The sequence below is a fragment of the Thamnophis elegans genome, chromosome 13 (genome assembly GCF_009769535.1).
Source record: "Thamnophis elegans isolate rThaEle1 chromosome 13, rThaEle1.pri, whole genome shotgun sequence".
Lineage (NCBI taxonomy): Eukaryota > Metazoa > Chordata > Lepidosauria > Squamata > Colubridae > Thamnophis > Thamnophis elegans.
Genome location: NC_045553.1, coordinates 9,216,972 through 9,232,298, shown reverse-complemented (window position 1 = coordinate 9,232,298; position 15,327 = coordinate 9,216,972). Strand labels below are relative to the sequence as shown.

Sequence of the window (15,327 nt, the reverse complement as noted above, 5' to 3'; positions counted from 1 at the left end):
CTATCATTTGCTTTAGACCTTGTCTGTTTGTGGTTTATTTGGGAACTTACAAAAGTGCTTTATGGTTAGACGTTTCTGGTATTAGGGGCAGTCACGCAACCTGTCGACATTAACAGAATAACAGAGTCGGAAGGGACTTTGGAGGTCTTCTAGTCCAACCCCGTTCAAGCAGGAGGCCCTATACCATTTATAGATACCATTAATTGTTTATAAATGGTTTACAAAGAATTTATATATAATAAATTGTTTCAATGCCTACTCTCAAAACGACACAATAGAGCACTGCACAGTAAGACAACTGGACATAAGAACAATTTTTTCCAAAGGTCATCACTATGCTAAACAAATAATACCCTCAACACTGTCAAATTATTTACTCAGTCTGCATTACTATTACTATTAACCTTCTCATCATTCCTATCACCCATCTCCTCCCACTTATGACTGCAGGACTGTAACCTTGCTGCTTGTATCCTTACGATTTATACTGATTGTTTCCTAGTATGATTTGATTGCTTACTTGTACCTTATGACTATCATTAAGTGTTGTCCCTTATGATTTGTGACAAAGGCAACTTTTCTTTTATGTACACTGAGAGCAAATGCACCTTGTATGCCCAATCACACTTGGCCAATAAAGAATTCTATTCTGTTCTGTTCTGTTCTATTCTGTTCTACTCTATCCTATCCTTATTCTATATTCTATTCTATATATTCCATTCTATTCTAATTCCTAATCTATTCTATATTCCATTCCATTCCACTCTATTCTATATTCAATTCTAATTCTACTTCTATTCTAATTCCTACTCTATCCTATCCTAATTTCTATCCTGTCCTGTCCTGTCAGGATTCCTCATAGAGTTGGCTTCCACTAGCTTAAAAACTAAGCCAATATGGGCAGATGTCACATGAAGGCTTCAATTCTTAAACAAGAGTAGTAGCGAGTATAAGTAGATAACTGGTTTCCATGATTCCTCTGAAAAAAATCAGATTAATTTGCCAAACCAGATTTTCTAATCCAACCACCGAATTAATTCTAACCAGCTCCAGAAGAAGCTTGTGGGATGGGAAGCGCAAGAGGTCTTTCCAAGAAAAAAACCAGACAGCCTCTGGGGGAAAAAAGAAAGATCTTTGGGGTCTCCCTAATTTTAAACCAACCAACCAACCAACCAATCAATAAAATGAATAAGCGTTCCTCTCTTTGGCAAAGACAGCAAGTCGACTGCATTCTCCAAGGATGATCAATGCAACAGGGGACGCCTGGTGCAATCTTCCCCCTTTGCATTCTTGCACGCCCACCCCCTAATATCTGCCTCTGACACACACACGCGTACACACCCATCCACCAAACAGACCCACTGATTTTGCAGCCCTGGCAGCCTTGCTCCTGTGCATTGACGGCAAACCCGTCGCTTGTACACCCCGGGAAAGGCGAGCAAGCCGGGGCGAGCATCCCCTTACCTTGTACTTGGCCCCGAGCCGTCGCTCCGTCTGCAGCTGGGCCCAGAAATGCGGAAGGAGGACGAAGAATTCGCTCTCCCGAGTCTGCTTCTATCCCACATCCCTCGCGGGCTCTTCTAGCGTTCTCCTCTCTATGGTCCTAAATCGGGCTTTGAAATGAATGAGAGCGATTCGGGGAAGAGATGGAGGCCATAGAAAGCGAGGCCTAGAGCGGCATTCTTGCTTGTGGTCCTTTTTTCCCTTAACGAAGCTACCGGGGACATCTTTGGTCTGGGAGGCCGATTCCTTTCCTTGCTTTTGCAAATCAGGGAGGGGCTAAAAAATAAACCCAGGAGGGTGGCATTTTTGGAATGGAAACGCAAGGATGAGTCAAGCGTTGGGTGTGTCCTCCTCCCAGATTTAATTACCTTTTCAGTGCAATGCATTTAATTTACCTCTTTAATTTTTGCAATGCAATAGAATAGGATTCTTTATTGGCGAAGTGTGATTGGACACACAAGGAATTTGTCTTGGATACACAATTCAGTGGTGGGATTCAAAAGTTTTACTAACTGTGGGCGTGGCTTGGTGGGCGTGGCTTGGTGGGCGTGGTATGGCTTGGTGGGCGTGGCAGGGGAAGGATACTGCAAAATCCCCATTTTCTCCCCATCAGCTGGGACTTGGGAGGCAGATAATAGATGGGGGCGGGGCCAGTCAGAGGTGGTATTTACCGGTTCTCCGAATTACTCTAAATTTCCGCTACCAGTTCTCCAGAACTGATCAGAACCTGCTGAATACTACCTCTGGTACATATGCTCTCAGTGTACATTAAAAAAAAAAGATACATTCCTCAAGAGGTTGACAAATTGCTTGTGTGTCCAAACACAATTGGCCAATAAAGAATTCTAGTCTAGTCTAGTCGAGTCCAGTCCAGTCCTTATTCTTGTCCTTATTCTATCCTATCCTATCCTATCCTGTCCTATTCTAAACCCTGAGCAAGATAGCTTCTCAAAGGATGGCAGTCCTTCAGGTTTTCTCAAGTTCATTTATTCCCTTGGGAAATTAGGCAAACTGGAGAAAAAGAAAAATAGGCTGGACCCATATGGCTGCATGCAGATAAGTTCTAATCTAATTATTGCAAAAGTGTCTGCGTAGACTATTGTCTTTTGATCTCTGTCACCAGATTCTTAATACAATAGTGTTTAGATAAGTGGTGCTGAAGGTCATGGGATGTTTACAGTATTCTGAAAATTAATATGCTACTTATAGACATTTTTAAACTGCTTCTCTGAATAGGCAACACAAGCTGAATTTTCGTCGGTGGGAAGTCCATTTGGTTAAATTCTATCTCCACCCAGATAGATGGCAATTGGCCAGTAAGCAAGTCTACATCTTAGCATCCCTTATTTTATGTATTTACTTACTTACTTACTTGACTGTCTGGTTTGGTTCTGCAACCCAACAAGACAGACACAGACTTCAGAGGATAATCAGAACTGCAGAAAAAAATAATTACTACCAACCTGCCTTCCATTGAGGACCTGCACACTGCAGGAGTCAAAAAGAGGGCTGGGAAAATATCTACACACCCCTCGCATCCTGGACATAAATTGTTTCAACTCCTACCCTCAAAACGACGCTATAGAGCACTGCACACCAGAACAATTAGACACAAGGATGGTTTTACCCCCGAATGCCATCACTCTGCTAAACAAATAATTCCCTCACCACTGTTAAACTATTCACTAAGTCTGCATTACTGTTACTATTAGTCTTCTCATCGTTCCTATCACCCATCTCCTCCCACTTATGACTGCAGGACTGTAACTTTATTGCTTGCATCCTTACGATTTATATTGATATTGATTGCTTCCTGATTGCTTATTTGTACCCTATGATTATCATTAAGTGTTGTATCTTATGATTCTTGACAAATGTATCTTGTCTTTTTATGTACACTGAGAGCATATACGCCAAAGACAAATTCCTTGTGTGTCCAATCACACTTGACCAATAATGAATTCTATTCTATTCTGTTCTATTCTATTCTATTCTACTCCATTCCATTCTCTATTCTATTTATAACCCTTCTTTATTATTTTTACAAATAATTCAAGGCGGCAAGCATATACAACACAACATCCACTTCCTATTTTCCCCATAATAACGGAAGTGAAAAAAAATTATTACATGAATTACTTGAGAGACCGCCTACTGCCAATTACCTCCACTAGACCGATAAGATCGCATAGATTAGGCCTCCTCCGAATTCCATCAACCAGCCAGTGTAGACTGGCAACTACCCGGAGGAGAGCCTTCTCGGTGGCTGCTCCGACCCTCTGGAACGAACTCCCCGTGGAGATCCGGACCCTCACCACCCTCCAGACCTTCCGCGTAGCCCTTAAATCCTGGCTGTCCCGACAGGCCTGGGGTTAAAGACTCTAACCCCTACTCGAATTGTATGACTGTTGAGTTCTTAAATGATGTTTTGTCTTTATGTTGTAAATTGTTTGTCCTCCCCTTTGAACTGTGAGCCGCCCTGAGTCCCCCCAGGGAAAAGGGCGGCATACAAATAAAGTGAAAACTATAAACTATAAACTAGTTAACCCCCCTCCCCCCCCCCCCGGTTAATAGAATGTGTGAAGAATCCCTTAAAGGCTCTGATTAATTATGAAAGAGAATCAGCAGCTTTGAATTCTAAGTGAATTCTAAGTGAACCTTTTGCCCCGATATTTCGCAAATTACGAAATTAGGAAACAAGGTGGGAAAGGGAAGTATTTTTCATCTCTATTTTGATCTCCAGATGTCTATTTTTAGAGGAACCAAATTGAGCAACTGAGGATATTGCAGGGTCATGCTCCTTTCTCAACCAGTTGTCACATCTAGGTGGGTGGGACATGAGGCCTTAAAAAGAATAACTCAGAAGAAATGTTTTCCAAAATGTGGGTTTTCTTACCTATAGAATTATATTCTAATTTGATCTGTAACTTCTAGCATTGACTGATTCTGCTGATTGTTTATAATAAAGGTAAAGGTTCCCCTTGCACATATGTGCTAGCTGTTCCCAACTCTAGGGGGCGGTGCTCATCTCCATTTCAAAGCCGAAGAGCCAGCAACTGTCCGAAGACGTCTCTGTGGCCTTGTAGCCGGCATGACTCAATGCCGAAGGCGCACAGAACACTGTTACCTTCCCACCAAAAGTGGTCCCTATTTTTTTACGTGCTTTCGAACTGCTAGGTTGGCACAAGCTGGGACAATAAGGGAGCTCACTCCATTACACAGTGCTAGGGATTCAAACTGCCGACTTTTCGAACTGCCGACCAGCTCAATGTCTTAGCAACTGAGCCACCATGTCCCTATGATTGTTGATAGTTTTGTCAATTATTTGTATCAGATTAAGCAAATATATTTACTTTAAAGCTTAATGGGGATGGAGAGGTTGGTTTGACTAAGGCTACAATATAGAGATGGTCCTTGACTTACAACCGTTCATTTAACGACTGCTTGAAGTTACAATGGCACTGAAAAAAAGTGGCTTATAGCCAGTCCTCATACTTATAACCATCTCACTAGCATCCTCACGGTCACATAATAAAAATTCATGCGCTTGGCAATCAGCATGTACTTAAGATGGTTGTAGCATCCTAAAGTCCTGTGACCATCATTTGCAATCTTTTCCATCGTAATAGCAATAGCACTTAAGACTTATATACCGCTTCATTTTCCTTTACGATGCCCTCTCTAAGCAGTTTACAGAGAAAGCCTATTGCCCCCAACAATCTGGGTCCTTGTTTTACCGACCTTGGAAGGATGAAAGGCTCAGTGAACCTTGAGTCTGGTGAGAATCGAACTGCCAAATTGCAGGCAGCCGGCAGTCAGCAGAAACGGCCTGCAGTACTGCCCTCTAGCCACTGCGCCCCCATGGCTCATTTGGGCTGGGCTAATCTAGAGAAAAGAAGGACTAGGGGAGACACGATAGCAGTGTTCCAGTATCTCAGGGACTGCCACAAAGAAGAGGGAGTCAAGCAATTCTCCATTGCTCCCAGAAGCAATGGATGGAAACTAATCAAGGAGAGAAGCAACCTGGCATTAAAGAGAAACTTCCTACTAGTGAGAATAATGAATATGGAATGGGTTGCCTTTAGAAGTTGTGGGTGCTCCATCCCTGGAAGTTTTTAAGAAGAGATTGGATGGCCACTTATCTGAAATGGTCTCCTGCTTGAGCTGGACTAGAAGACCTCCAAGGTCCCTTTCTATTCTGTTCTGTTCTGTTCTACTCTACTCTACTCTACTCTATTCTAGGACTACCTATATTGTGTAACATCATCCGTTCTTTCTGACCTAAATGCTCGGTATTATGCTGCTTGTGACCTGTTGCTTAATAACCATACTAAATAATTTCTCATTTGCTCGCATTTAATATTTGAGGCCGAGTTATTTGAGACATCTTTCTACAAAACAACTTTATACCTTTTTTTTAATTAGTAGAAATAAATGCAACATTTTCCTTAAGCGGAGCTTCAAATCCTGCTGGCCATAGGGACATCTGAAAACAATATTATATATTTGCAATATTTTTGCAGTCGACTTCTCATTATATGTCTGTGCATTAGGGGTTTCTTTCTCCCCTACTTAGCTGGCATTTTTGATCCGAATAGATCCGTCTATCAATCATTTGGGCTGGCTGTGTCTGCAATGGGATACAGAACAGGAGGAATAATAAGAGAAGATGCCCATATTTGCAGATGTTTCCAACCGAGGAAAAACCTGGAGGTGGAACTTCTGATTACCAAATCATCCTTATGATCCTCTTTCTACACAGTTGTTTATGGTTATTCGGATCATGTACCATGGGTGTGTGCTGCGTCACTTCCCTCTCTGCACAAATGATGAAGCATTTGTGGTTGAAATGGGGACCCTTCTGGCGCACTTCCTTTTTAGGCATGACCAGCTGAGCGCATTACATGAACTGGCAGGGGAAATCAGGAGGTCCATGCTTTGAAATTGCACATCGAAGGATATGATAAGGAAAGTTTGGCTCCCTTATATCATGCCTTCTGGGACACGTCTCTCATGTTGTCATCCTAGCCGGTTCACTCAGTAACTCTTGGGTTGTATGTGTGTGCTTTTTTAAATTAAGTTCCTAACTACAGGTAGTCCTCGGCTTACAACTGTTAGTGATGGTTTCAAAGTTACAACGGCACTGGGAAAAAAGGAACTGGGGACCATTTTCCACACTTACGGCTGTTGAAGCATCCCCGTGATTGTGTGATCAAAGCTCAGACGACAAACTTGAACATTGGGCACTATCTAACAAAATGAAATTCAATGGTGAAAAAAGTGAGGGTTTACATTTAGGCAAGAAAAACAAAATGCACAGGTACAGTATAGGTGGTGCCTTGCTCAACAGTAGTAACTATGAGAGGGATCTTTGGAGTCCTAGTGGACAACCATTTAAATAAGAACCAGGCATGTGCAGTAGCTGCCAAAAAAAGCCAACACAGTTCTAGGCTGCATCAACAGAGGGATAGAATCAAGATCACGTGAAGTGTTAATATCACTGTATAAGGCCTTGGTAAGGCCACACTTGGAATACTGCATTCAGTTTTGGTCACCAGGGTGTAGAAAAGATGCGGAGACTCTAGAAAGAGTGCAGAGAAGAGCAACAAAGAGGATTAGGGGAATGGAGACTAAAACATATGAAGAACAATTGCAGGAACTGGGTATGTCCAGTTTGATGAAAAGAAGGACTAGGGGAGACAGGATAGCAGTCTTCCAATATCTCAGGGGCTGCCCCAAAGAAGAGGGAGTCAAACTATTCTCTCAAGCACCTGAGGGTAGCAGAAGAAGCAATGGGTGGAAACTAATCAAGGAGAGAAGCAACTTAGAACCGAGGAGGAATTTCCTGATAGTGAGAACAATTAATCTTTGGAACAGCTTGCCTCCAGAAGTTGTGAATGCCCCAACACTGGAAGTTTTTAAGATGATGTTGGATAACCATTTGTCTGAAATGGTATAGGGTTTCCTGTCTAGGCAGGGGGTTGGACTAGAAGACCTCCAAGATCCCTTCCAACTCTGTAATTCTATTCTATTCTATTCAGAGGCTGGAATGGGCTTGAAGAACCAACCCTGTTTAACTGCTTGTGTGATTTTGAATCAAAGCATTTATTGCAAAAGAAAAATGTTTGATTCCCAAACAGAAGCATTTGATACAAAGGGTATTGGCTAGAAAGCAAAAAATATTGGCTACAAAACTGTTCAATGCAAAGCAAAAGTATTGGATGCAAAACAAAAAATATTGGATGCAAAATGAATGAAATGCATCAAAGTAGATCTGCTTATCAAACTTTAAAATTCAGGATTAAATTGGGCCGATTTAAAAGATATTCCTTTCTTTGCATATAGGCAACGGCCCACTTTGTGACCATTAAAAGTTATAATGGCACTGAAGGAAGGGACTTATGACTGCTTTTCACACTTATGACCATTGTAGCGTCTCCTTGGCCATGTGATCAAAATTCAGATGCTTGGCAACTGACTCATATTTATGACGGTTGCAGTGTCCCAGGGCCATGCGATCTATTTTTGCGACCTTCCGATAACCAAAATGAATAGGGAAGCCAGATTCACTTAACAACCGGGTGACTAACGTATCAACTGCAGGGCTTCATTTAACAACGGAGGCAAGAAAGGTCATAAAACAGGGCAACTTAAACAACAGGAATGTTGGGCTCAATTGCGGTCATAAGGCGAGGACTCCCTGTGCATCCATGCAGTTTTCTTGGCAATTGTACTGAAGTGGTTTGCCACTGCCTTTTTTAGTCCTCGACTTACGACCGCAATTGAGCCCAACATTTCCGTTCCTAAGCAAGACTGTTGCTTAGTGAATTTTGCCCACGTTTTACGAACTTTCCTGCTATTGTTAAGTGAATCCCTACCATTGTTAACCTAGTGACACGGTTGTTAAGTGAATCTGACTTCCCCCCTTGACTTTGCTCATCAGAAGGTCGCAAAAGGGGGATCACATGACCCCTTTGCAACTGTCATAAAATGCTTTTTCAAAAGGCAACTGGACCATTTGGTTTTTTTTTTCCTTGAGGAAGAAGAAGACGTTTCGCTCCTCATCCAAGAAGCTTCATCAGTTCTCAAGTCTTTTGAGGGAGGATTTACGGTCACAGACCTTATCTGGCTTGGAGAGCTGCCAGGCTGAGATCTGCAAAACTTGGCAAGGAGTCTCGGAGAGTCACGAACCAATGAAGCGAACGAATTATCTCCTGCAAACTCCACTCCCCTTTTGCTCCTCTTCTATTTCCTCTGGGAGAGGCCATTCATCGTCCACCTGTGGCCCTACTCCCGAGTCGACCCTCGTTCTTTAGCTGTTCCCTTCGTCTGGCAGCTCTGCGCATGCGCACACTGGGAACAGGCTCCAGCTGTTCTTCTGCCCCTCTGATCTCTGACTCCGATGGCAGCTGATAACTGGCATACGTCTCTGGCCCCCTCTCTGCCTCCAACACTGAGCCTTCCCCAGATTCCAGGACTGGCCCATGTTCCTCCCCAACCTCCTCACTGTCCGAATCTGCTGCCAGCTCTGCTGGCAGGTCACAACCTGCCAGAACTGATGAAGTTTCTTGGATGAGAAGTGAAACGTCTTTTTCTTCCTCAGGGGAAAAAAAAAAAAGTCCAGTAGCCTTTTGAAAAAAGCACCTTTGAGACAACTATGACCTGGATGACCGAGAAACTCCACAGAGGCTCATGGGAAATGAAAATACCGTAGAAATAACCGTTTGGGAGCAAGAAACGAAGGACACTTAAGACCACTCTTTAATTCAAAGATGTTGGTTTTTTTAAAAAAAATCTATTTGAGGACAATAACCGACAGACTCACTGGAATGTATTTGTACCAGCGATCACATTATTAGTAAGCAAAAGTCCCTTTCCTGAGCCTCGAGCGGGCTTAAAGCAGCTTAGATGCACGAAATTTAGTTTTATTGAGAGCGGACCTGTCCTGAAACAAACCAATATATCTCAGGAGACAGAGGGAGAGAGAGATCTAATGCTTTATCCTAACAAACAGAAAAAAGCAAGACTTTTCAAATGCACAATCGGCCTCCCCCTGATTTCCCAATCTTTCCTTGCCAAAAGGAATTAGGTGTTCTCAAAACAATGTTGTTGCCTGGTCTGTGGGGTAGCTGCTCCCTTGCAAACTCAAGATAACAACATGGCCCGTTGCTGGTCATAAATATTTACTACATCCCTTTGTGAACAAGCTAACCGGGGAGGGAGGGAGGTTGCTTTTGGCGTTGCCATCAGTATAATTCTTCCCCCCCCCCAATAAATAAAAATGGACAAATATCACCACAATACATTTTCCCATTTTGACTATCTTTTAATATTCCCGAGAGAATCCAATATTCCCAAAAATCAGTCCACACAGTCCCAAAAAATCCTTTTAAGCTTGCTATTTTGAGTTGATATCTCTATTTTGAGTTGGGTTGAGAGGGACGCAGTGGCTCAGTGGCTAAGACGCTGAGCTTGCTGATCAGAAAGGTCGGCAGTTCGGCGGTTTGAATCCCTAGCGCCGCGTAACGGAGTGAGCTCCCGTTACTTGTCCCAGCTTCTGCCAACCGAGCAGTTTAAAATCATGTGAAAAATGCAAGTAGAAAAAATAGGGACCACCTTTGATGGGAAGGTAACAGCGTTTCCATGAGCCTTTTGCGTTTAGTCATGACTATGGACCACGGAGATGTCTTTGGACAGCTCTGGCTCTTTGGCTTTGAAACGTAGATGAGCACCACCCCCTAGAGTCAGGAACGACTAGCACATATGTGCGAGGGGAACCTTTACCTTTACTTTTTATTTTGAGTTGAGATCTATAGTTGGCAAGTGAGATATGGTTAAAGGGAAGGGCTGCAAAAGTACATCAACAATTGTACTTGATGTCTTTTGGACAAAAATACAATAATAAATTCGTCATAATAAATGTCTTTATTTATTCTACCATATCTGAAACATGGAGAAATCTGACTCACTTTGAAGGTCTATGGGTTTTTTCTTTCTTTTTTTTTTTTCATTTCAGTTTTACCCATCTCAATTCTAATGTTTTGGGGCAACTTGCAAAGCACAACTCTTGAAAAGAAGTGTTTAATTGTTGATTTTAATTGTTTTGCATTGTTGTGTTTGAGTCCTTGGTGCTCTCTGAGCTTGGTTGTTTTCTGGCAGACATTTCATTACAAGAAAACCAGTTATCAAGGACTCCACAATTCAAGCCGCAGCTACAAATATTCTCTGCTGTTTGATTGTTGTGTCTTGTACTTCTGGTTTTGGCTGCGTGCATGCATTTGTGTGTTTTATTATAAACAGCTGAAAGACTAGGATAGCAGGCAATTTAGAGGGGGAATCAACAGATAAACACTAGATATTTCAAAACTGGGCTGAACTCTAAAGAGGCATGGCAGATGATGTAAACACCAAATGATTCAATAAATAATGGCCCAGAATTCTTAAATCATAAAGTTGGAAGAGTCAAAACTTTCACTGAAGCTGTCAGATCTTTCCTGCTACTCCCAAAAAAACCCCAAAGAACACTTATCTTAAAAACCTCCAGCTAAGAAACCCACCTCCCCCTTTCCACTGTCCAGCTTCTTTCAACGTTAAGCAGTTTTTCCCTAACATTAATTGGATTAATCTGAAATCTGCCTTTTTGTATTTTAATTCCACAAGTTTGCACTCTGGGAAGGTTGAAATCAGATGAATCCAAAACTGCTAGAATCTTGGAGCCGGCTGGTTTGTAAACCTCATAAATCATTTTTAATAATAATAATAATAATAATAATAATAATAATAATAATAATAATAACAGCAGCAGCAACAACAACAGCAACAACAACAACACACCTGACATAACAATAGTTAAAAAGAAAAAAGTATGGTTCACTGACATTGCAATACCTGGAGATGCACAAATTGAAGATAAACATCAAGAAAAAAAATCACAAAATACCGGGACTTGCAAATTGAAGTTGAGCGACTGTGGAAAAAGAAATCGTGTGTTGTCCCGATTGTAATTGGAGCCCTTGGAGCAATACCCAAAGGGCTACCTCGCTATTAGAAAAATTTAAATTTATCAGACTTGAACATTCTGATTCTACAAAAAAAAAAAAAAAAAACCCTACTTGGAACAGCTTATATCCTCCGATGTTACCTTAACAGTTCCTTGGTTAGGACTCGAGCTGTTGAGCTACCAACCAGCCCCAAAGGCTGCGAATCTCACCAAAGATTAACCACATATTATTATTATTATTAACAACAACAATAATAATAATTCCCACAAAGGAGATTGATGACCAAGCGTTCCTCAAAAGCCTACTTGGAAAAAAAGAGAATAGAAAGGAACATCTTTGACCGTGGGTGCTTTCTAACCCCTCCCCACAAAACAAATCATTCGAAATACAAGCAGTCCTCGAATTACAACTACAATTGAGCCCTGAATTCCTGTTGCTCAGAGAGACAGTTAAGTGAATATTGCCTTCTTTTAAAACCTTCCTTGCCACAGCTGAAGTGGAGAGAATCATTGCAATTGTTATGTTAGTAACATGATTATTAAACAAATCTGGCTTCTCCATTGACTTTGCTTGTCAGAAGGTCGTAAAAGGGGATCATATGACACCCCCAAGACACCATGGCAACCGTCATAAATATGAGTCAGTTGGCCAGAGTCTGAATTTTGATCACGTGACCACGGGGATGATGCAAGGGTTGTTGAGTGTGAAAAAGGGTCATGTCACTTTTTTTTCGAGCATAAAACAAACCACCCCAAACTGTGGGTCATGACCGAGAAATATTAGCATCCCTTTGAGGGGGATGCTTAGGCATAAGGAAGCAACCTTAGAGAAATAAATGTATCTTGATTATTGGGTATACAGATAGCGCAAAGCAAAGCTATCAGTGCCCCAGAAATTTAAATAAAACATGGCAACCAACTGGTTGGCTACAGATTTTTTTCTTTTGGTAGCAAAAAATCCTGCTTAAAAATCCACCGCTGGAAAATAATATTGCAAAAATAAAAATAAAATCAACTGATTTTGACACATTCTCTCTTTCTGCCTCTCTCTTTCTCTATCTCTCCCTCTCTTTCTCCTTCTCTCTCTCTCTCTCCCTCTCTGTGTCCCTCTGTCTCTCTCTTTCTCCCTCCCTCTCTCTGTCTCTCTCTCTTTCTTTCTCCTTCGCTCTATCTCTTACTCCATCTCTCTCTCTCTCTGACTTTCTTCCCCTTCTCTCTGTGTCTTCTCCCTCCCTTTCTCCCTCTCTCTGCGTGTATCCCTCCCTCTCTTTCTTTCTCGTCTCTCTCTTTCTCCATCTCTCTCTTTCTCCCCCCTCTCTTTCTTTCTTCCCCTCTCTTTCGCCCCCCCGTCTCTCTTTCTCTCTCTCTCCCCCCTTTCTCTGTGTGTATCCTTTCTCTCTCTTTCTCAGTCTCTCTCTCCATCTCCCTCTGTCCGTCCCTCTGTCGTCGTTCCCCCAGTCTGTCTCTCTCTCACAAGGGGCATCAGGGGCAGAAAGAGACGGTATTTTGCAAGACGCGGATCCTGTCCCCTCTCCCCATTGCCCTGCCTGACCCACGTCGCGCACGAAGTCGTTGTGTTCCAGTACGGTGCTTGTTGCAAACCTGGGAAGTACCCGCGCTCCCCTCTCCATCGCCTTCCGGCCTTACAAAGGGGAAGAAGGGCCAGTGGTGTGTCAGACCCGCGCGGGTCTCCACCCCGCGTCCCAAAGACACTTTCTCCTGCCCCCCACCACCCCGCCAGCGCCCTCATCCTGACTCACCCGCCTTATCCTTTGATACCCCCCCACCTTTTTTTTTTGAGACTGTAATTCTACTTTTTTTCTGCCTCCGAGCTTCCCGATTGGCTGCGGGAAAGCCATTCCTTTTTTCTATTGGCTAGTGAAGAGAGAGAAAGGGGAGGGGGCGTCTCTCGCGCGCCTTCCCTTCGACGGGGAGGGCAAGAGCTCGCCCAGCCGGGCAGCGCATCGCGCCTATATAAAGTCGAGACGGGCATCCTTTGCGCATCAGCCAAGAAAGTTTGAAGCGGACAAGCGGAGATTTCCCCGACTGGTAGCAGGAGAAAGGGAAGATCGCACAGGGCGCTGCTTTAAAGGGGAGATCGACTGCGAGAAAGCCAGCCGAGAGAGCAAGGCACACACGGACACAGACGCACGCAAGCAGCTAAAGGCGTTTCTTGGACCTGGATGGCGTCTACCGGGGTCCAACTGCTGGGCTTGACCCTGTCCATCCTGGGCTGGGCGGGGTCCATCCTAGTGGCCGCCCTGCCCATGTGGCAAGTCTCGGCTTTCATCGAGGGTCACCTGGTGGTGTCGCAGACCACCTGGGAAGGCCTCTGGATGGCCTGCGTGGTGCAGAGCACCGGACAGATGCAGTGCAAAGTCTTCGACTCCATCCTGGCGCTCAGCCCGCAGATCCAAGCCGGCCGGACTCTGATGGTCATCGGGGCGGTGCTGGGGCTGGTGGCCTTGCTGGTGACGGTCACGGGAGCCCAGTGCACCACCTGCCTGCGCGGGGCCAAGATCAAGGACTGGATCGCGGGCATCGGGGGCGCCCTCTTCCTCATCTGCGGTTTGCTAGTGCTGGTGCCCCCCTCCTGGTTCGCCAACACCATCATCAGCAACTTCTACGACCCCAACGTGGAGCCCTCCAGGAAACGGGAGATGGGCGCCGCGCTGTACCTGGGCTGGGCGGCCGCCACGCTGCTCCTGCTGGGCGGCTCGCTCATCTGCGGAGCCTCGGCTTGGAAGGACGACAGCGGCACCTTCCCCGTCAAGTATTCGGCTCCCCGGCGCTCCGCCGCCCCGGTCTCCAACGGGGCAGGAGGAGAGTACGACAAGAAGAACTACGTCTGAGAACTACTCCGTCCGCCTTAAGGGATTTTGGTTGTTGTAAGAGCGCCATCCGCCCGTCGCGGGGCCGAGGGAAGAGTTGGCGGAGGGGGAAGAAGCGAGGGGATGGCTGGTCCTCGGATTAAGACTTTCCTCCTCGCTTTTGTGACTTTAGGGAGGGGAAGGACTATTTGGGGAAACAAAACAGCAAGAACAAAAAAAATGGAAAATTCACACCCGAGACTCTTCCTTTTGCTTTGAGAATCCTTCTCTTGTATGGACTTCCAATTGTACTAGCCTTCATTGAGTGCCTGCCTGCTTGGCTTTCTTTCTTTCTTCAGCAGAAGCGCCTGGGCTATTATTCCAGCTTTGTAAAAGTTAGTTCTTAGATTTATTGCTGAATATTTTTCTTAGTAAGGGGTGTGGTGGTTCAGGGGCTGAGACAGTGAGCTTGTGGATCAGAAAGCGTGACAGTTCGAATCCCAAGCGCCGCGTAATGGAGTGAGCTCCCGTGACTTGTCCCAGCTTCTGCCAACCTAGCAGTTCGAAAGCACATAAAAAATGCAAGTAGAAAAACAGGGACCACCTTTGGAGATGTCTTCGGACAATGCTGGCTCTTCCGCTTTGAAACGGAGATGAGCACCACCCCCTAGAGTCGGGAACGACTAGCACACATGTGCGAGGGGAACCTTTACCTTTAAAGGTTTTTCACAGAGGAATCCAAAAATCAGAGGTTGATGCTTGTCTGAGATGAGGGAGGGATGGCTAATCTTGTAAATATAAGTGGGTGTGGGTGTCTTCTGACTTTGCGGTGTATTCTGCAGAGACGATCAGAGAGAGTTGTGTTCCATGAATAATGTGAAGGTGTGAGAGGTGGGTACTTCTTCAGGAAGTTTGTGAGCCTACACCAGTTTTTATGGAATTGGGGTGGGAATATACTCTTCCATTTCTAAACTTTACTTTTTTTCCTATCACTACTTTTATTTTTGTTTTTCC

At 44.1% G+C, this 15,327-nt stretch overlaps 2 protein-coding genes across 2 annotated transcripts in view; one reads left to right on the top strand and one right to left on the bottom strand.

Moving 5' to 3' along the window:
* LOC116516939 (septin-2) overlaps positions 1-1,571 on the bottom strand; it is a 60,230-nt gene extending 58,659 nt beyond the window's left edge. Inside the window, exon 1 of the mRNA XM_032229627.1 lies at positions 1,465-1,571. The gene's annotated coding sequence lies outside the window, so the exon portion shown is untranslated. The remainder of the gene's footprint in view (positions 1-1,464) is intronic.
* An 11,920-nt stretch (positions 1,572-13,491) lies between these two features.
* Positions 13,492-14,853, top strand: CLDN5 (claudin 5). Its single transcript, XM_032229613.1, has one exon. It carries the CDS (start codon positions 13,687-13,689, stop codon positions 14,353-14,355), a length of 669 nt encoding a protein of 222 aa, XP_032085504.1. The 5' UTR covers positions 13,492-13,686; the 3' UTR covers positions 14,356-14,853.
* Positions 14,854-15,327: the final 474 nt, after the last annotated feature.